We start from the raw sequence: 21629 nt of genomic DNA, 5'->3' as shown, positions 1-21629 counted from the left end.
GCTGTTGTTGTTTTCAATGCCGACGCGCATATGGAAATATACATTTTACGGCTACCTACAGCTTTTTCCGAACTCTATGTGAATAATATAAACAAACTTTGTTAACATTTCTTCGTAAACGGACACGGCAGCGGCAAACGCAACGCGTGTGATTACAAATTACCTTCAATTTTAGTTTATCTCCTTCAATAAGAAGTAATAAATTTTTGAAAAAATTAAGAAAATGCAAATTGCAATAAAAACCAAGTAAACAAAATAGAAAACAAGTTGGAAAAACATCTATCCAAAAGCCGCTCCATCGGGTCTATGGACAAATGGTTTGGCGAGAAACGTCTCTGGCTGTTTGGTAATCATCTTCCACTTCTGCCCAGAAGGTAAGTCTAAATAACAATTTAACCCATTGCCATATTTTCCATCTCGAATTTCGCGCATTGCCTTGTTGAGCATTTACCTAAGCCTTGGCCTTAGACCCTGGCTGAATTCAAGTTCTCTCTTCATGTGTGTGTGTGTGTGTGTAGCCTAAGGTCATTGGCAACATTTAAGATTGTAGATTATTTAGTCATAACCATTTATTTGACCCTGATATTGTTTTTTTGTAACCTTAAGAACTTTTATTTTAAACTGATTGACTTTGTTATAGTTAAGAATTGTCGTAGTTTTGAACACTCAGTTTCAAGGCATTTTTGGTTCAATGAGTGTTCTATTTATGCATAGAATCTTTATTTGTGATAGATACTTATGTATCTCCTTCCATAGGCCAATCAATTCCATATGATGAGAAAAAAATCAAACGAATCCTAAAAATTTTCAAGTTCAAAATTTTAGTTGGTTAGCTGCCTAAGGCGAAGCCCTTTACACTAATTCTGATGGCGCCCAAGGGTATGCATATAAAAAAGATGGAATCTACAGTTGCAAGCTTTGCCGTTCTTTTCTCGCTTCATGTTCTTTGAATTCCCAACTACTTTTGGCTTTGAAGATATGGTATGGCCATTACAACTGTGGATTCCTTAGCAAAGTCTGCTGATGATAGAACTTGGTGGCTCTTGAAATAGCTATACAGACAACCTGCGCACCTTTTGTGCTATGATTTGAAATCTTATAAATTATTAAGATTTATTGACCTGAAGCCCGGCTAAAACCCAGTTTTGATTTCAAATTATCTGACTGCGATGCATTTTTTTTACATATGTACTTAGACATCAGAAATAAAGACAAACCAAATAGATAATTTTAAAGAAATAGATTTCTACATGCTAGCGCAAGGCTGTTTTAGAATTTATTTGCGCTTTTGTTTCACATGAAAAAACAATTGTTTTAAATAAAACAAAAAACAATATTTGTTCCTCTTATATTATTTTCTAAATAAGGTGTTAATTAAGAATGTGAAGGTAATTACAAAACACTAACATCAGAAATTGGTCTAATTTGATCACCGCCTAACCTTTTGGTTAATGTATATGGGAGACTCTGTATTTTTGGACGATTCTTCATTGTTCTGGAAGATCTTTACGATATTAATATCAAGTCTTTCACTGCATATCTGGTTCAAGTCATCACGCACATAACATACAAGTCCTTCTTCCTAGTTATAGTTTAGTATAAGTATATACTTATAGCTAATAGTGAATTAATGGATACTTCGTTTTCTCTTTACACAGTCTTTCTCTGAATTAAAACACTTATTTCTGAACTTATCGAGACCTTATAAATTTCTATTTAGCTCCATTTTAGTTCATTTAGATTACCTTTACTTAAAAATATTCCTCTTATGCATCCGAGTATGACTCACATTCCATTTTAGTACTGTTGAAACTTACTGTTAAACTGTGTGTTTAAAGAAAAAATTACTTAGAATTATTTTATAAAACTTTAAGCATAGTTAAAACATTTTGTACTACAATTAATTCAATCGTTGTAGTCTTTGATAACGAAATATGCCCATAAAATTAATATTATATTGTCATATTTCGGTTTAATTACTATGCAAGAGATTTTACTCTCGTGTCATGTGGAGATGTAATTGAACCATAAGCTAAGCTTTAATGTCTGGTATATAAATATTTAAAAATATTAGCCACAACAACTTTTAATAAATCATTTTCAAATGGTTCATGCACTATACATACGTACGTACTTATGTTGGGTAACTATCTTGATGGCAAATATTTAATGCTCGGTTTAATTTGAAAGTTGTCTTACTTGCCAGCAAAATGCACTCATTCAATTCGCTCGTTAAGCTCTATGCTCAAAACGATTTCAATCATCATGCCACTACATATAAACATACTTATAAATATATGTGTGTGTGTGTCTCTCTCTTTACATAGATATAAATATCCTTGTATAAAAACGAAAACCAAAAAACATATTTTTGCCACTTTTTTCATGATATTCCTTAAATATATTTTTTTTCTGATTTTTTACTCTTTATTTTTTGTCATCGCATTTTCCATGCAGACGAGCAAATGGCGTTGACATGTCTTCGAGAAGGATTCCCCCCACTCTTGTCTTCTTCCCCCCGTTTTCGTATCGTAAGGGAGGCAAAAGCAGTGGCAAGAGCATTAAAAACCGCTAAATCATCCGCTGCCGCTGCCAATAAGTATGCAATATTCTTTTTGAGCTCTGTTTGCCTGTCTGTTCTGTCTGTTCGTCTATCAGACATTGTCCGGAATCTTTAGGGCCGGGTTGTTGGATTCGGAATCGGAATCGGTAACGGTATGGAATGGCATAGCATGGCATGGCATGGAAGGAGCCGCTTGAGAAACCAAACAAAAAAGTCAAACAAAAGCGACGAACGCATATCAATGCAATTTGATGTCTGTGTACTTTTTTGTTCAATCACACACACACACACACTTATCTAAACACCCGTACACTCACTCTCTCTCTCTCCGACACACACACACGTATATATTCCTTTTGATTGAATTTCAATTTGATTGCATTTCTAGTTCTTTTCTCTCTGTGTTTTTTCCCCTTTCCTTTTTTGTTGGTTTGTTGATGATGGGGTCGGTTAGGATGGTTTCTAGTTCTTTACTTTTATGATTGGTGCAGGGAGGATGGGAGGCGTGTAGATGTAGCTCATTTGTTTGTTAGCAAGAGCAGGCATAATTGTGGGGCGTAGTTGAATTGAGTGATTGACTAATAAATTGTAATGAATTAGTTTAGGGCAAAGGTTTGAATACTTGCCAACCGCAAGGCAAAAGAACGGAGAATACAAAAGATAATCAGTGAAAGCCAATCAAAAAGAGAAATTAGAGTAAGAGAAAACAGGGCAAGACATAATGACTAAAAATATGAGATATTGGCAAAATTTAAGAATCACTTTAAATGTTTAAAAAAATATTATAAAATACTCAGTTGAGGCATATGAACAGTAGTTTTGGCCAATAAAAATCGAGACTTCGATGGCATATTCTGATGTCCTGTAACTACGTACGATGTAAAAAGCTTTCTTACACGAAACCAGAGGGCCGGGGCTAACTTCGACCGCGTCAAAGTTTGTATACCCTTGCAACTTTTTTGGTAACTCTTTCCTTACCTATAGCCATTAAAGTAGAAAAACGTTTTATCTAAAAAGGCTAATATTGCGAAAGAACGGCCTACAATCTTAGCGTAGGAAAGAACGAAGATATTGATCAAAGTCACTGTTTTCCTCCGATCGTTCCTATGGGAGCTATATGATATAGTTAGCCGATCTTTATCAAATTTGGCACAGTCATTAATAGATATATTAAACTGACAAATGTTAAATTTGAAAGCAATCGCGTCAAAAGTGTCGAAGTTATTGACAAAAGTCACTGTTTTCGAAAGATCGTTCCTATGGGAGCTATATGATATAGTTAGCCGATCTTTATCAAATTTGGCACAGTCATTAATAGATATATTAAACTGACAAATGTTAAATTTGAAAGCAATCGCGTCAAAAGTGTCGAAGTTATTGACAAAAGTCACTGTTTTCGAAAGATCGTTCCTATGGGAGCTATATGATATAGTCACCCGATCTTGATCAAACTTGGCATAGTCGTTTATATCTATAATTAACTCACCAATATTAAATTTCACGACAATAGCTAAGAAAATAACGAAGTTATTGAGAAAAGTCACTGTTCGTGACTTTGCCATTTGTTTGGGAGCTATATGATATAGTGATCCGATCCGGCTGAATCCGAGATATACAACGCCTGCAGTATATACAAGCCTACATGCGAAATTTCAACTCTGTAGCTTTTACGGTCTAGGAGGAGTTTGCGTTGATCCAGACGGACGGACGGACGGACGGACATGGCTATTTGAACTCGTCTCGTCGTGCTGATCAAGAATATATATACTTTATACGGTCGGAGATGCTTCTTTCTATGCGTTGCACACTTTTGACCAAAATTAATATACCCTTTTTGCAAGGGTATAAAAAGGAAAAGAAAGATATGGAAAAACATGCAGCAGATTCTTTAACATATTAAAAAGAAAGACACTCAAAAGTAAAAGAAAAAACTTGCCAGGGCAGGTGAGTAAAAATCAAAAGAAAACAGAGGTATAAGGGGAAACCAAATGAAAAAGTGAGGTGAGATAAATATGGAAATATTAATAAGTAAGAAAAAAATAAGTATAAAAGGAATTTTTTTAAAACAGAATGTATTCCTTTTTTACCCTTTTACCATCTGTCCATATACAGACAATCAGCAGATATAATATATAGTTACAAAAATTATCGGACACATATCTTGATCATACAAAAAGAAAAAGGCGCCAGAGGGAGGAAGGGAAAAGGGAGTTTGGATAGTGTAGGAGTCAATAATGAATGGAAAGAAAGAAAATGGCTACAAAAAGAGTAGACAAAAAAGAAAAGAATAAGAATTAAATTAGCCAGTAAAAAAATGGGCAAAAGATTAAAAGAAAAGAAAAAATAAGAAAAAGTGTTGAAAACGAATATCAAATATATTTAAAAATAAATCAAAAAAAAATCAAACTAAAATAGAATTTAGTGCATAGAAAACAAGAAAAATAAAGTGGAAAAATTATCTCTTATTATTGATGATAAGGAAGATTAAAATAAGTACATAAAAAACTCTCTTTTATGTTTCATGCTCAAAGAGTTGAAAAGTAAAAGCAAACGAATTGAGGAAATCGTAGTAATAATGAGAGTAAAGCGAATAAATTGAAGCTACTCAGGAACAAAAGGAAGACTGTGGAATACAATCAATTTTGGTTTCTCGATTCACAAAAGATTCACTTGTCAAAGAGTTCACTTAAGACTCGTTTTTGAAACTGACTAACTAAATTTTCCACCCTTTCATATATATATTTTTGCCCCAACTCTATTTTTTTTTTTTGTTTGTCGATGTCTTTGCCATTGAACTGAACTCTTGCCTCCACTTTCTATTTGCCACATCGAAGGCAAGTAAATTGCTAATACCACCTGCTGGAAACCTTTTTATGTACATCGACTCACTTGCTCAGCTCTCGCTCTCTAACCTCTTTGACCTCTCTCTCTGTCTCCCTCTTTATTGGCTTCGCTTTTCTTGTCTCCCTTTGAACTTTTATGAGCCTCATTTTTGCATGTGGCATTTTCCTAGAATCTGTTTGACTTGCCATCCCAACTCTCACTTCAATTTGGCCACATAATGAAGACTACTCCATGGCTCCACCTTCTCTGGTTGGTGTTGCTGGGTGAATCATTTGCATGTGGCAGCAGCTGTTTGTTGACCCAAAAAAGAAAGCAAAGCAAAGTAAAAAACAAAAAGGAGAAAATATCAAAATGAAACACGAGACACGTCAGAATCCAAAGGCTGCAATTTCTTTCTTTCCATATTGCAATTTCTGGCATAAAATATGCACGATGTCCGAATGCAGTTTTAAAGGCATATATGTACATATTTGTATATATGTGAGAGATATCGATAAAATAAATAGACAACTGACTGGCCCAACTGCCAACTGACTTGCCATTTAGTTAGTCAACTATTCGCCTTAGAGCCGTGCTAACGTCCATTTAGTTACAAATGTTTCAAAACTATTATCTGCAGCAGACATTTCACAATTCATTTCTCTATCGTCTGATACAAAAAATTCAGGTGTGCAATGAGGCGGTTCTCAATGCAGATCTAAATGGCCATGGAAACGGCAACGTAAACGGTGCCAGGTAAAAAACGATATGAACTTTCGCCTTTTCATTGCGTTTGTCGGCTTAATTAGCCAAAAGTTTAACTTTTCTTTTTTGCGGCCAAAAATGGAAAGTAAAAAGAAAATTAAAGAAAAACTTTTCTTTCACTTTTCGTTTTTGGCTTGCTCACTCATTCACTTACTCAATGACATTTCGATCGTCCTTGGCCTTTGTTGTAGGTTGGGGAAGACTATGACAGTCTTCACTTTCTGGTCTACCTCTCTCTTTCTCTCTCTCTCTCTCTGTGTGTGTGTGTGTGTGTTTCTGTGCGTGTGCAACCATTTTGTTGGCATTAATAGCTTGTTATTTATTGCATTTTACGCTTGTTTTTACCGCAAGGCCACATCAACACACACGCATGCCACACACACATGCACACACACACACACGCAGGTTGCCACACTTCAATGCGCCACGTTGCCATTTTGCAGTGCAACGTGCCAAACTTTGCACACCAACAACATATTTATTTCCATTTTTTTTTAGTTGTATTTAATGCATCAGAAATAAACACTCTCGCACACACACATAAACGAAGCGCACTTGAGGTAGTAAAAGTTTTTCCATTGCACTGCTTATTTTTAAGTCATGCTGTTTTTAGATCGCTGAAAATATTTTGAAAAAGAGGCTACACCATCGGCATGGCCAACGGTGCAATGCACACGTGCAACAAAAGGGCAGCAACTCGAGTTGAGGGCCGTGAAAAGTTGTTGTTCAAAAAGTCAGGTAATTGAGCTAAAACTTTGATATGATGGCGGTTAAATATCATGGTCGAAAATTCACAGAACAAACCGAAAACAAAAACAAAACTATTTTTATACACCGAAATACACAGACTCTACATCAAACTGTTGAAGAAAAGTAATCAAAAAGCAATAGCAATACGATTTCAAAGCAAATGTTTTTACTTACTTAAATTTAGTATATACTACTAGTAAATCGTATGAGCTGTAATAAGTGACACCTGCTGACCATTAATATTTAAGAAGACCCACCTGCTTGCCCTGTTTGTAACACCTTCTTTAAATACCAATTATATATTTATAAACATGAAGCTAAATCATTTGATATTCATAATAACACAACTTAGGACCTTAAAATTGCGACTTTGAAGCTTTAAAACCTTTGTCAGATTTTTGAAACAATAGAATCATTTTTATTTTTCTCGACTCAGAATTGCCCAGAAAATTCCAATTTTAATTGCAATATCATAATCGTTTTTTAATTCCATTTCTGGCTTTGGTAACATTTGGTTACTTGAAAAGGGTCAAAATTCTTTATAGTGACCAGGTTTCGGGTTTTCCAGCCCTGTAATCTTTTTTCCTACATTATCAATTCATTCAATTTTCCATAAAAAATACTTTTATTTTTAAAAATTCTTCAAGAAGCAGTGACAGCTTTTGAATTCAGTGACTTATGAGCATTGTGGACCCTTTTGGATTTTTTCCTCTTCTTGAACTTTTGAATGTTTTAGTTTTGTGATCACAAATTTATTTCTAACTGAATTGAGACTTTAATAAAGTTAAAGATTGAATTTCGGAAGGACTCCAGGTATTTTATAACCAGGTATATTTAATTATCAATGGTGGGCAATAATTCGATACACTTAAGTTCTAAACTAACTTTGCTTTTGATAGTTTTAAAAATTCAACAAAAATTAAAAATAGCTGTTTTCGCCATCGTATTAAACGTCAACATTTAATACTTCATTGACCCCATTCATTATTCACTCTTCTCTGAGTAGTAAACCGCAAGCATTCGAAAAAAGTTCTTCATTTCTCTGGCTCACAATTTTTGTTTTCCTTATAAAGCTGCCCACACAATAGTTTTAACACCCATACACACACACACACTCATCAGGGAAATAAATACACAAAAATTCCCATACCATTTCATCCAAACACAAAATCATTGACCCCAAAGAAACAACTACAAGAAATGAAATGTATTCAACAAAAAGCCGGCTTGCCTATTAGAACAATAAATAACTATGAGAGTATAAGCATTCTCAATGCAAACACCAACAAAAGCAATAAATGAAAATTTATGGCGTTATAGACTACTCGATACCCTGCGGTGGAAAAGAAATATAAAGATATGGGTGATAAAAATTCATAATGTCTCTTAAGCTACGAGAGATAAAAGAAAGAAATGATATCGATTCTATTTGAAGGAATATTGAGTGAATATACACTACCAACTTTCTTTCTTATCTCACAGTTATCACTTTTTAAAATACAATAGCACAAGACAAAGTCGATCAAGTTTTAAATTAATATTAAAACAAGTAAAAACTTCGTGCAATTTTGATTTCAATTCCTTTGAGTATTTTCTTTATTTTATTACATATCAAACTTAATCCTAATCCCACCAAAAATAGTCGTAGATTTCAAAGCTACGATCTCCAAGCCAAACTCACCTAATTAATATCAAAAATTGAAATCCCATTTAAAGTGAATAAAATGCTGTTTCTTGTAGTCTCTATATACCCTTTAACCATCTGCATACCAAGTAAACCAACCACAACGGAAAATATATAATTAAAAGGCATGAAATCGACCACAATAAGGAACAAAAAAAAATCAGAAGACAGAGAGAAGAGGTAGAAATTGAAATCAAAAGCATATGCCAGGGTATTTACACAGAAAACAATATCTCAAGAAGCGGTATAAATAGCCTTTAGGGGGGAAAAATGATTTGGCGGGAGACCAAAACAAAAGCAAAGACAAGGGTTTGCCAGTCATAGCAATTGGAAGAGGTCTTCAACTGTAATTATGCAAATTAAATTCGCACTCCAAAAAGGTCAAAAGCAACCCCACTAACTAGTAATGAAATGGCAAAAGGGCAATTAGAATGCCAGTAACAGCAATTGAAGTTGTTAAAGGTGTTAGAAACAGCACAACTTAATGGCGGCTTTCTTTCTCTGTCGTTTCTACAAGTCTTTATCGAGCAATCTGTCTATGTATCTATAAGGATAACACGGCGTATGCGTGCTATTGTAGCATAACTCATATTGGACGACTTGTTTGCTTGTTATTTCATTGCATTTTTAAGTATTTTTAATGCATATTTAATGCAACACGCAACCAACAACCACGACAAAAGAAGTAAAATCGACTCTTTCGTCCATTTCGTCCAACAATGGCTAGAGACCATGTGCAATGTCCAAATCACTATATATGCTCCTTCATACGCCTCCAAGCTCTCTCTTCAATATGGTTGATGCAATCATCGCAGGCCATTTACATTCCGCTCCGTTTGCCAAAAACATTCCATTGGGCCACAAAAACTTCAGTCTTTTGCCGGCTGTTGGCGTTTCGACATCGCCTCCATTTCTGTGGTCTTTGTCGCGGCTGACAACGGTTTTCATTTCGTGCCGTGTTTCATTTGAGTTGTTAGTGAAGTTTTAACAATAGAAAAAAAGAAGACACAATAAAACAAAAAAACATAAATACATAAAACAAATATAGACAAGCCCTGTCGAAGTTCGACAAAATTGATTTTACCATGAAAATGTTTGAGATATCTAAATTATTTTCGCTGCGAAGGTATGATTAACTATATATTTAAAGCAAAATAATAAAATATATATTTTTTGTTTTCTTTTGATCTTCTTTTCTTGATCAACTTCCGTATCGCCACAATAGCCTTAAAATATGTTTCCTTAAACTAAGCAATATATTAGAAAGCCTTGTAGAAAGTTTCACTCTGCATTTACAATTTTGAGTTTAAAATTCATTCATTTATATAGAGAAGGTTTTATGTTCTATGTGTCTTAAATCAAATATCACATACAGCCTATATTGCTAAAAACATTAAAAACTTTATCCAAAACAACCTTTTTTCAATTCACAAAGTAGATGATTTCACAACAAAATTTAATCAAATTTGAATGCAGAAAGGTTAATACATTACACTGAGAAAAAAAGTCCCTTAATCTTCTAATAAAATCTTGTAACTCTTTGCTTAATAATTTCAAAAATCTCTGCTTAGCTTACGACCTTCCTGAAATTTAACTCAAATTCCAATTAAGTCGGATCGATCAACATTTTCAATAAAAGATTTTTTTTTAAGTACATTTTAACACACATTTTTGATGACCTTGTTTATTTGAATACCTAACCTTAATTAAAATATATTTCTTATTATTTTATAAAACCTATAAATTTTATGGTTTTCATAAAGTCAACAGATTCTGTCCCATCTTTTGTTTGATCACCGCTTGAAACAGAAAAAACATCCGCGTTCATTTCGGAAAAGGGTCTTATACAATCGCTTATAAACATATAATTGAAACAATCACTAAATGTATGTATAAGGGTGTAAGTTTTTCAATGTTTTTTATCCCAATTTATCCAGCTTATACTAAGCGATTAAAATTTTTAAAGGGCCCTCTTCAAAAGTTCTTATAAAATGCCAATTAAGGCTCATTCAAAATTCCATCCATTAAATTAAAGACCGTACTTATTATGCTATAATGAATGGCAGACATTAATAAATCATTACTAACCCCCTCGTTTCTCAGAGCCCCCTATGAGACCTCATACATAACACTGCTGCACTATATTCCGGGAATTTTCTTTCTTTTTGTTACTTTTTGTTGGTTGTTTCTTTCTTAAACCACCCACTCTAGAAGTTAGGGAAATCTTTTTCTGTATATATAGGTACATATAGCCCAGTTTGAAAGATAGTCGCCCCTTTTTCCCTATACTTAAACACTGGGTAACCTCAAAAGGAGCCAAGTAAAACTACGCCTCAAATTCTTTCCGGTCGTCGGTCGTCGCTAACAAAAACAAACAACCTGGAACTGAGGGGAAACTTCTTGAAAAAAAAGAAACACAGAAAGAAAAAACGCAACATAGAAAACTTCAGGCAGGATGGCAACTGCGCATGGTTTGCTTCTGGTTTAGCTTTGTTGTGGTTTTTTGTTAACTTTGGTCGTATTGCTATGACATTGAGTCCGTCGTATTGGATGGACGACGAAAAAAGAAAAAAAAAAGTCCAGAAAAAAAGAGTAACATTAGGCAAAGTAGAAAAAGGAAAGAAAGAGTCAGTCAGTCATTGATTGTCAGTCAAACGAGCGACTGGTCGTGGGTGTTTGTTGCCAAATAGCAGAAAGCGTTCTAAAAATTTTATTGATTGTCTTCTCGAGAATTATCAAGAAATTGAAAGCATAACTTATTAGTTGCATGGTGTGTATCGTAGAAATTTTATTTTGTTTTCTTAACAAATGAAAAACTTCAAATTTTACTAAATCTAGTTGCAAATACGACAAATTTTAGCCAGATGGATACCTAGGTAAGTCATCGGCTAGCCAATTCTCTCTCTCTCTCTCTCTTTCTATCTATCTTTTGCCTTAGTCTGCACCATGAATATTTAATTGCATTTTCGTACTTTCTTTTTTTTCCTTTTGTGCTGTTTTGGCCATGTTTTTATTATGTTTACGACCTAGACACATGTTAGGAATGAATACAGACAAACGAATGTATACCACTTAATTCAACCCATTATTCTCGCCCACACACTGAAAGGTTCAGTTACCTCTTGGGGGGATAAATGGTAATTCATGGCGTTGACATTGAAATGCCAGTTGAAATTGTTGCCTTATCAGTCAAAGAACATCATAAAATAACAACTGCAAATGAAAAAACCTTGCACATGCTCCCACTCGTAGTTTCGAATTGGGAATTAAGGACACGCACCCTGTCAGAGTGACCATAAAATCGATTTTTGTTGCATTAATTTGTTGGTCTCTGTAATTATTATGGAATATAATTGGGGCTTATTGATTTTTTTGTTCAAAGTTGGAAAAAATCACATATTCATTCGGCATAGGAAATCAAAGTTAACCTTAGTTGTTAGCCCTTTTTGAAATATTTTTTTCTAGTTTTTATACCATACACCCATAGGGTGAAATGGTATATTAAAGTCGCCAAAATGTATGTAACAGGCAGAAGGAAGCATCTCCGACCCCACAAAGTATATATATTCTTGATCAGGATCAAAAACTGAGTCGATCTAGCCATGTCCGTCTGTCCGTCCGTCCGTCCGTCCGTCCGTCCGTCCGTCCGTCCGTCCGTCCGTCCGTCCGTCCGTCCGTCCGTATGAACACCTAGATCTCGGAGACTATAAGAGCTAGAGCCACCAAATTTGGTATGCAGTCTCGTGTAGTATGTACGCTTATCGAGTTTGTTTCAAATTTTTGCCACGCCCCCTTCCGCCCCCAGAATTTCCATAAAACTGTTTTTCTTAAAAAGTATAGCAGATAGAAACATCAAATTTGGTTTATATACTCGTTTAGTTAGCGCGCAGAAAATAATTGTTCCAACTTTTTGACACGCCCCCTTCCGCCCCCGGAATTTACATAACTCTGATTTTCTTAAAAACTATGTAAGCTACCGACATTAAATTTGGTATGTAAGTTAGCTTAATAGACGCGCAGATATTGACTATTTAAAAATTATGCCACGCCCATTTCCGCCCCCGAAAATTAAACAAAACTGATTTTCTCGAAAACTAACAAAGCTAAAGTCACCAAATTTAGTATGTATATTGGCTTAGTATGCGCGCAGAATACATATATTTTAATATGTTGCCACGCCCACTTCCGCCTCCATAATTTAGAAAAAACCGATTAGCTTTTGCAATTTTTTGACCATCGCGATCAAATTTGGCAGACTAATAAATCTTATCTATTTCTATCAAACTACCAAATTTGATTGAAATCGGACTAGAAACGTACAAAATATACGTATGAACGTATTTTGCTACGCGATCCATAAGGGCAGAATTGGCCGTTGGCTAGTGGCGGCGCTAGAGTGCTTGTGTGTTTGTAGAGTGAGCGAGATTACAAATGGTATGAGGCATGTTAAAACAATTTAGTAGACATACATTTGGTTTTCGAAATTTTAAATATTTGTTTCACCTGGTGTATGGTATACCCAAGTCGGCGAGACGACTTACTTACTTCATTTCTAATTGTTACTGAAATTTGTAGACTAACTTTACCTGCTAAGATCGATTAAAAAAAGTTAAGGAGACTATTAGAACTTATAAAAATTAGTTTTTTAAGAATCGATTTTCAATTCAATTACCTTATTTACAGTGTCGGATCGATAATTTAAATTTATTAAATTAAAATATTTCTCTTAATTTTCGTTGGGGCAATAGGTAATATCTTGGTTTTTATAGAGGAAACTTACCTCATTTGCCACTGCTAGTTTAAATACAGATATATCTGTATCAGACCCAGGATACTGATCTCATCTAAGAAAAATCACTTATTAATTTTGTTATTTTACATTAATCGATGTTTTTATTTTTTAGCTTTAAAACACCAATTATGTTTTGGTTTATCAATTGTAGATAAGATAAAGAGCATAAGTTTTTGAAAAACTAAGATGAGATCGTTTTACCTTTCTAAGGATCTTAACAACATGCTTTAATCTTTATTAAACTGTAATGAATATTGAATATAATTTTTTTTTATCATTATACCTATTATTTTTGTCTATACAGAAAATGCTTTGCATTTTTGTATGTAGGTCTTACTTCTCCTTTATTTAAGCACAAATTTAAATATTTTGCTTATTAATGCTTTAATCTAGTAAACACAAATTTCCATTCTTTGCTTAATGTTGAACAAAATTAACAACTCATTATCAAAATGTTTCTCATTTGTTTGTTTCATTTCATCAAAACAAAATCCAACTAATCTAAAAACCATAATCAAAAATACCAAACAAAATGCAAAATCAACAACAAACAAATTTTTGGACAACTTGTAAATAAAACCAAAAATCAATATATCAAATTATGCATTATGTCCATCGTTCAGCCCCATATAAGTTTTTGTTTGTGCTCCCGATCCTTCCACCCACACATGTGTTTGTGCCTGAGCTATCAAACCAATAAACTCATAGACATTTTATGTGCTCAATGCAAAGCAATGCGTCGTGCGAATATCAAACGTGGTCAATGTTTGAGTCTAAGGTAAACTACTCAAGGATCTTAATCCAATTGACTGTGAAATGCATAGCTTTTGTGATCTTTTCAATAAAATGCAACTGTTTAATCACTTTGTTCAATATATATTCTATTACAGACCACAAGGTAGCAGCAAAATGGATCGATATGAGAAGCTCAGTCGACTGGGCGAAGGCTCCTATGGTGTGGTCTATAAATGTCGTGATCGGGAAACTGGAGCATTGGTGGCAGTGAAGAGATTTGTTGAGTCCGAAGATGATCCAGCCATAAGAAAAATTGCATTGCGAGAAATACGTCTGCTAAAGGTGAGAATTTGTAAATATGAATAGACTTAAAGGAAGTATTTAAGTGTAAGAACAGTCTAATTACATGAAAGAGCCAAAAGAAGACAAATCTATTTTAGTTGACCATTTCTATATACATATGTTACTAGGAAGGACCATTTCTTTATAGTCTGTTAGTCAAATACTAACAAAACAACCGAATAAGTCAACGTTTGTCGGTTCTAGAAAAGGCCAAGAAAAAAACAGATTCAAATTGTCATACGATTAAATTTATCGTAGTAGAAATATCGCTTAATATTTTCATCTTAAAAATAAAGGGCCACATTTTTCTATGATTTTCTGTTAGAATTTCAAAGAAATGCAGGCATTAAGTGTTTCAATACTCAGTTGATTGCCATAAAGATTAAAACATACAAATTTCATTTCAAAACTTATACAAAACTTTATAAATAACTTAAATCAAACCTTGCAGTTTAGCCGGCTCGAGGTCAATCTTCCAAAACAAGTTTATAAAAAACTATAGAAAAAGTTTCTAGCATATACATAAATGATAATTCCTAGAGCAAATTTGCTAAAGATCCGATAAAATGCTAAGGCAATATTTTTTCAAAAACTATTCTAAAATTTTCTTTGTTTTCTCTACAGAATCTAAAGCATCCAAATTTGGTTTCTCTGCTGGAAGTATTTCGCCGCAAGCGTCGTCTGCATTTGGTATTCGAATTCTGTGAGCTGACTGTACTCCATGAACTGGAACGTCATCCGCAAGGCTGTCCTGAACATTTAACCAAACAGATCTGCTATCAGACGCTTTTGGGCGTGGCATATTGCCATAAACAAGGTTGCCTGCATCGTGACATAAAGCCCGAGAATATATTGCTTACCGCTCAGGGTCAGGTTAAATTGTGTGATTTTGGATTTGCCAGAATGTTGAGTCCCGGTGAGAACTACACGGATTATGTGGCCACAAGATGGTATAGAGCACCAGAGCTTTTAGTCGGCGACACACAATATGGCACTCCGGTGGATGTCTGGGCCATTGGTTGCCTTTTTGCAGAGCTGGTGAGAGGTGAGGCCCTGTGGCCGGGTCGCAGCGATGTGGATCAACTGTATTTGATAAGGAAAACTCTGGGAGATCTAATGCCACGACACATACAGATATTTGGCCAGAATGAATATTTCAAGGGCATCACATTACCAGTGCCGCCCACATTGGAACCTCTGGAGGATAAGATGCCAGCCAAGTCGCTACAAAATCCATTGACAATTGATTTTCTTAAAAAGTGCCTCGACAAGGATCCGGCCAAGCGTTGGTCCTGCGACAAACTAATCAAACATTCGTATTTCGATGATTATATAGCCAAACAGCGGGAACAGGAGCATATCAATAGCCTGGAAGCGGCCACTTTGCGTCAACAGCAACTTGCCTCACAGCAATTCATGTTGGCCACAGCAGCCCAGCAATTGCAGACGGGAGCAGCGCAGGCGGCGGCTGTGGCAGCAGCCCGTGATAAATCAAAGGTTGGTTCATCTGCCAAATATTCTTATGCCCCAATTTAAAAATTTTTTATATTTTTTGCAGACTTCAAACACCTCCTTGCCGTTGCTGCCCAGCAATCAGCATCATCATCATCATCATCAGGACTATGCGAAATTACAGCCATTGAATAAGAATCCAACACTCCTCCATCGCACGGAACATCATCTGCCCACCATATGAGCAGCTTTAATTCAATATCTATTTACAAATTAATTTCACTTAACTTAAGAAACTCTTTGTTTATTTTCCAATATAAAACAAAATAAATGTTTAAAGTGTGTAAAAATATTGAAAAGAAAAAACACAATCTAGTAATTAGGTCAATCCGAGATCTACATAGATGTTCAGGAGATATGTCAACTCTTAGTACAATGATGACTTTATAGAATCGGATGATACTTTCTTATATGTAAATATTAAATTGCATTAAAAATCTGTGTATTGAATGGAGAGTCTAATTCTAAGTTAGTTCTGTAGGCATCGATGCCTTCTCCCTGTTTTTTTAAGCTTCTCCGGGCACACCGGGAGACGCAGTTTTCTGAGACCTTAACTAGGAGACCCTGACCCCTTTTCGTTTTTCATTTACCTCTCCTGGTCTTCTAGGACAACTCGTTTTCACTCTCAACTGATTCAAATTAAAATCCTGAAAATTTAAGTCTCGTTCTATTTTCCTACTAGCAAAAATCCATTTTATTTTTGCACACACACGCACATTGAATTATCAAAAATTCTTCTTCTCCTATTCAAAGTAATCTCTCTATGTACATAGTGATTTGGCTACTTATTCCCATCAGCTTTTGCCACTTGTTGGCACTGACTTGGTGACAATGTCACCATAGCAATTTACACAGGAGCGGAATGTGCTTAAGTGGACCCAAAATATCCTCAAATCAAATCTCTCGTTTGCATTTTGATGCCTAATTTGACCTGTAGAAAGATAGTTGATGAGTTTTTTACTCTTTTATCCATTCTAATGCCTTCGTTCTGCCTTTTTATTATTGGCACTTCGCTCCTGCACTCCCGTGTTGGCAGCTCTGACTTTTTCCTTTTTTTTGGCATTATAATCCTCTGCTAAGCATAGGACAGATAATCAGCACCACGTAGCAACTTACGTGTGTCCTATCCATGTACTTAGAGTGGCCTAGGCGAGAATAAAAATGAAAGAAAAGGAAAACTTCTTAGACGTTGATTGTTTGCTGTAAGACCTTGATTATGGTGATTACGATGTGATATGATTGCGCAAAACATGTGGCAAAAATTCGTTTGCATTTTTCGACTGCAATTTTTTGGGGTTAATGATTATCGCTTAATACCAAGAACTAAAAGTTCGGTAAAACCCAAGACAATCAGCTACAAATACTTGATCAACTTATGTATTCAATAAAAACGAAACTTCAATTCATTTTTCTTTTTTTTTTGTGCACTTTGGCGAATTTAACAATTCAGGGACCTCTTTACATTATCCTCGACAGCTCCCGCACTTAGTTTTCTCCTTTCTTTTTTTATTTTGGAGACACTTTGCATAAACGGCACTACAGATTATGCAACTGTCTGGTATTGTGAAGGACATAGAAGTAAGAAGACAACACTTTGCATATCCTGCCACGAGGACGACTTACAAATGCACAGCATGGAAATAAATAGGGAGAAAGAAAAAAGGAAAGAGATAGAGTGAGAGAGAGGAAGGGAGTGAGCGCTATGAAAAGAACTTGGTGAAGCATTGTGTCGGCAAACGAAAAATCAAAGTGTCTAACAATTGGCGACAGATGCAATGGACCATGAGTCCCATTGGAGGGCAAAATGCAGAGCAAACTGGACGACGACGATACAGTCAATTTCGTTGTCAGTCGATTGCATTTTCAACGTTGCATACTTTCAGGCTACACTCACACTCACACCCACACACAAACAGGACTACTTGATGATGTCCCGTCGTCATAGTGCCTCTGGAGATTTCTCAGCTTCGTTGACAATTGTTGCTATAGTTTCACTCTCTCTCTCTCTTTCTCTCTGTCAAATTTAATTAAAAGTTTCTCTGAAAAGTAAAACAAAAGCCAATCAGTTGGCCAGTTATAGTTTTGGGCTGGTCATCTGAGATTTCCAACTAGCCTAGATGTGGTGAGTTATTTTTTTTTTTTTTTTGGCAATGAATGAAGCAATGCAATGCATTTGAGTTGAAATATGAATGCAATAAGTGAAACAATGAAAACGAGACAATTATACTTTCATTTATTATACTGTCTGATGACTGATTGGACTCTTTTAATAGTTAATGTCTCAAAGCATTTTCTAGCCTAATTAAAAAAGATTAGGCCAATTGAAAAATAGTCTGAATTAGTGTTAATTGGAGCTAAATGGTATAAATCATTCATAATGTACGTATATACACAATTATAATAGAGAAAACAATTTTGGAATTCAAGAATGAAGTCGCTTGCATTTTTAATCATTTATTTTAATATGTATAAAATAAATATATAACAACCTCGGAATTGACTTCAACTTTTTGTAAAGTGCATCATGGAAATGATTAAAACATAAACATTAACATGTGCAACAAAAAAAATTAAATGGCATCCAAAAGAACAAGTTTTTGATCCCAACTCGAATAAGCTTAATCGTATCACAAAAACCCCATCCAGCGTTTGACTAATGGATTTGCCCATATTGTATTAGAAATTTCCACAATATAGGCTAATAATTTATCAAAGGCAATATCAAGAATATACAAATGCACCGTTGATGACCAAATATATATATTTATTCCTTTTAGTTATGTAGAAGTTACTTCCACTACATGTACATATTTATGTGAGATTAAAGTTTGTATTTGTGTAAGGTTTGTATATAATTCGTAGCTAATTTTCGACTCTCTACTATTTAAATCTTGACTCTTTGGTACACTCAAATTATTTGAAATGCCTCCATCTGTTCTGTTGGTTTTATGAATAATATGAACTTCATTTAAGAAAGGGCTTAATTAATGTTTATAAATTGTAATTCTTAACCCATAAAGACTAGAAATTCTTTATGGTATTTTTGCATCTGTTAAGTAGTTTTTTCAGAATTTTTCAATTTTAATACAAGTTGATTTAACATCCTGAAAAACCAAAAAAGAGCTTCATGCTAAATGAATTAAACAAATCATTAAAAACCAAAATTTAAATAAAATTTAATAATTTTATAAAAAAAAGTATAAGACGGGACCCTTACCAGCTGATATCTGGCTACCCTCTTTATATAAAAAATAAAGGTTTGATAGAAACCCAAAACTTTTTATACAAAATTTTAAAATTTCGAATATTGATCAGTTAATAAAAATGTTTGCCAAATGAATTTTCGTAATTAAAAAAAGCATTTTTGAAAGATTTAGTCATATACTGTAAAAGGAACTGTAACTAAACTAATTCTAACTTGAAGCAAATGTATGCAACATTTGCAATTAAATTGCTTTAATTAAATTTATGCATGGGTTAAAAACTATTAAAAGTTTAGCAACTTTAACTTGTTGAACTATAATTCAATACCAACGATAGAGTTCACCTTCGGCATATCGACGATTCAAGGCATTTTTACGCTGCACTTCACCCCCCACACCACTCAAGAGCTCATTCGGTTGCCAATTGCGGTAGATTTTGGAATCTTGTAACTTATCGTCCTTATCCAGAGCCTGCTGTTGCCACCATTTCAACTGGGGCATGGGAGCCTGGGCTGGTATAACCGAGATAACCTGTGGTTGACGACGCGGCCATAGACCCAATTTGGCCAACCGTTTCTGCTCATCAATGTCAGTATCATCAGGAGTCTCCAGGATACGCAATTGCTGTACGGAGTCCTTGCTATACGAATTATTGGGAGCTCTTTTCAAGGCAAGAGGATGAAAGGGATCATTGCCATAAAGTTCACGATAGCGTTGACTCTTAACAAGGCTAATGATTTGGAACATGGCCAGACAAGTTACACAATTATAGCCCTCAAACACTAGAAAGACATGTAAATGAATAGATTTATAATGTCTTTAATGGGAAAATTTACTTACATATATAAAAGCTGCCCACTAAAGTAAGCACTATAAGTAGGCCCAAATTAATCAGTTTCTTGAGCACAATCATTAGGACAATGTGAAAAGAGGTGAACTGTATCAAGTACAGGAGTTCGAAAAGAGCCAAAGGTAGCAATAGCCATTTATATAACTAAATTGCAATAATAAACAGAAAGTTATGAAAAAGAATACATTTTCATAAAGTTTTTATACCTTAAAAGAACCAAAACTGGCCAAAAGAGCAGCCGCAATATTGGAATATAATAGCACTTGGTTATAGATCAATACTTTATCCGGATCTATGAAATATATACGAAATATATATACCACAAATATTTATTGATTTTCCTTTTTTACTTACAATTTTCTATCCAATGAATGTATCTCCTTACCACTCGATTTTCTGCATATTGTGCATCTTGTTCGAATAACTCAACTAAAGGATGATAAGACTGAATGCCATGTACAAATAAATATATACTAAATGCCAGGCACTTGATCTGTCAAAAGGAAATTTCGTTAATTTAAATTTAACAAATGATTGTTTTTATTTTCTTTTTAATTCTTACTTACAATATTTATAAGACTCACAATAAGTACGCCTAGACGGACTGAGCAATAACATAAATAGGATTCCATAAACAACATATTAACATTAATTGTTTGTCATAACTCAAGCTCAATAACTAATCAAAACTGTAGCCATTAAGTAAGCCACAATAACTGAATGCAAATGAAATAAAAATCGTTATGAAAAATGACTCAAAATGGCCTTTATGGTAAATGACAAAAACATGTACTGAGATTTTTATCTCGCTAAAGCAAAGTTCAAGCTTTGCTTAATCTAAGTAACGAACTCACGATATCCTATGGAAAGTTAAATCAGTTTGATGAAATTTATATAGTATAGTTTAGTTATATATGTGTTTACTGTTTAGTTCTTGACAGGTCATGTAAGGGTATAAATAAATTAAAAATTGTTAACTTAAATAATTAGCATAAAAGGCACTCCGAAAAGTGTTTTTTCCAGAAAAGAAACAAAAGCAGAGTTTGGAATATTATCGAAAGCAAAAGCTGAATTTGGAATATTATCGAAACGATAGTTTTTAAAACTGTATTTCCCAGTTTTTCAGTTCTCCAGTTAGTAAATTTATACCAAAAAGGTCTATAAGAATCAATTTTGACGGACATTTATCATCAATATAACAATCAAAACCAAATTTTTATTAACTAATATACTGATAGATAACCAATAATTATAAATTAGTAAAAAACAAGAGAAAAACTCCATGGAAATACGAAAAAATTTGATTTTGTTGACCTATGATCTTGATATTGATAAATAACATCTAACAACTATAGAAATTTTTGGTCTATCAATATTTCGTATATGATTAAACGGAAGAAAAAGTAGTCTTTGGCTTAGTGTGGCTACCCAAAAAAGTAAATTTGTTACCTACGAGGTAGCTCTTATTTTAGTGGTAGATGAGGAAAATGCTTTATGGCAAATGGCATATGAAAAGAAAAACATTTGTCATTTGTTAGCCGACTGTCGAAGAGTTAACTGCTCAACTGTCGTAGAGCCAGTATGAAAGTGTTTCAGGTTTTGTTTACAAC

General features: G+C 34.3%; 2 protein-coding genes across 3 annotated transcripts; one reads left to right on the top strand and one right to left on the bottom strand.

Moving 5' to 3' along the window:
* Window positions 1–306: 306 nt before the first annotated feature.
* Window positions 307–16267, top strand: LOC6642123 (cyclin-dependent kinase-like 1). Of its 2 annotated transcripts, none has more exons than XM_023175935.2 (4): window positions 307–374; window positions 14268–14454; window positions 15079–15951; window positions 16013–16267. In XM_023175935.2, exons 1-4 carry the CDS (start codon window positions 307–309, stop codon window positions 16148–16150), a joined length of 1266 nt encoding a protein of 421 aa, XP_023031703.1. In that variant the 3' UTR covers window positions 16151–16267. The 2 variants fall into 2 exon arrangements, with proteins under 2 accessions (XP_023031703.1, XP_046866623.1); XM_047010667.1 differs by lacking the exon at window positions 307–374 and adding an exon at window positions 13967–14155.
* Window positions 16268–19426: 3159 nt separating this feature from the next.
* LOC6642122 lies at window positions 19427–20660 on the bottom strand. The gene is made up of 5 exons (XM_002065359.4): window positions 20586–20660; window positions 20374–20512; window positions 20226–20311; window positions 20010–20163; window positions 19427–19951 (listed from the first exon to the last, which is right to left on the bottom strand). The coding sequence occupies exons 1-5, from the start codon at window positions 20658–20660 to the stop codon at window positions 19491–19493; spliced, it is 915 nt and encodes a 304-aa protein (XP_002065395.2). The 3' UTR covers window positions 19427–19490.
* Between the last annotated feature and the right edge of the window lie 969 nt (window positions 20661–21629).

This window comes from Drosophila willistoni (assembly GCF_018902025.1).
Source record: "Drosophila willistoni isolate 14030-0811.24 chromosome 2R unlocalized genomic scaffold, UCI_dwil_1.1 Seg167, whole genome shotgun sequence".
Lineage (NCBI taxonomy): Eukaryota > Metazoa > Arthropoda > Insecta > Diptera > Drosophilidae > Drosophila > Drosophila willistoni.
This window is presented reverse-complemented; position numbering and strand designations above follow the sequence as displayed.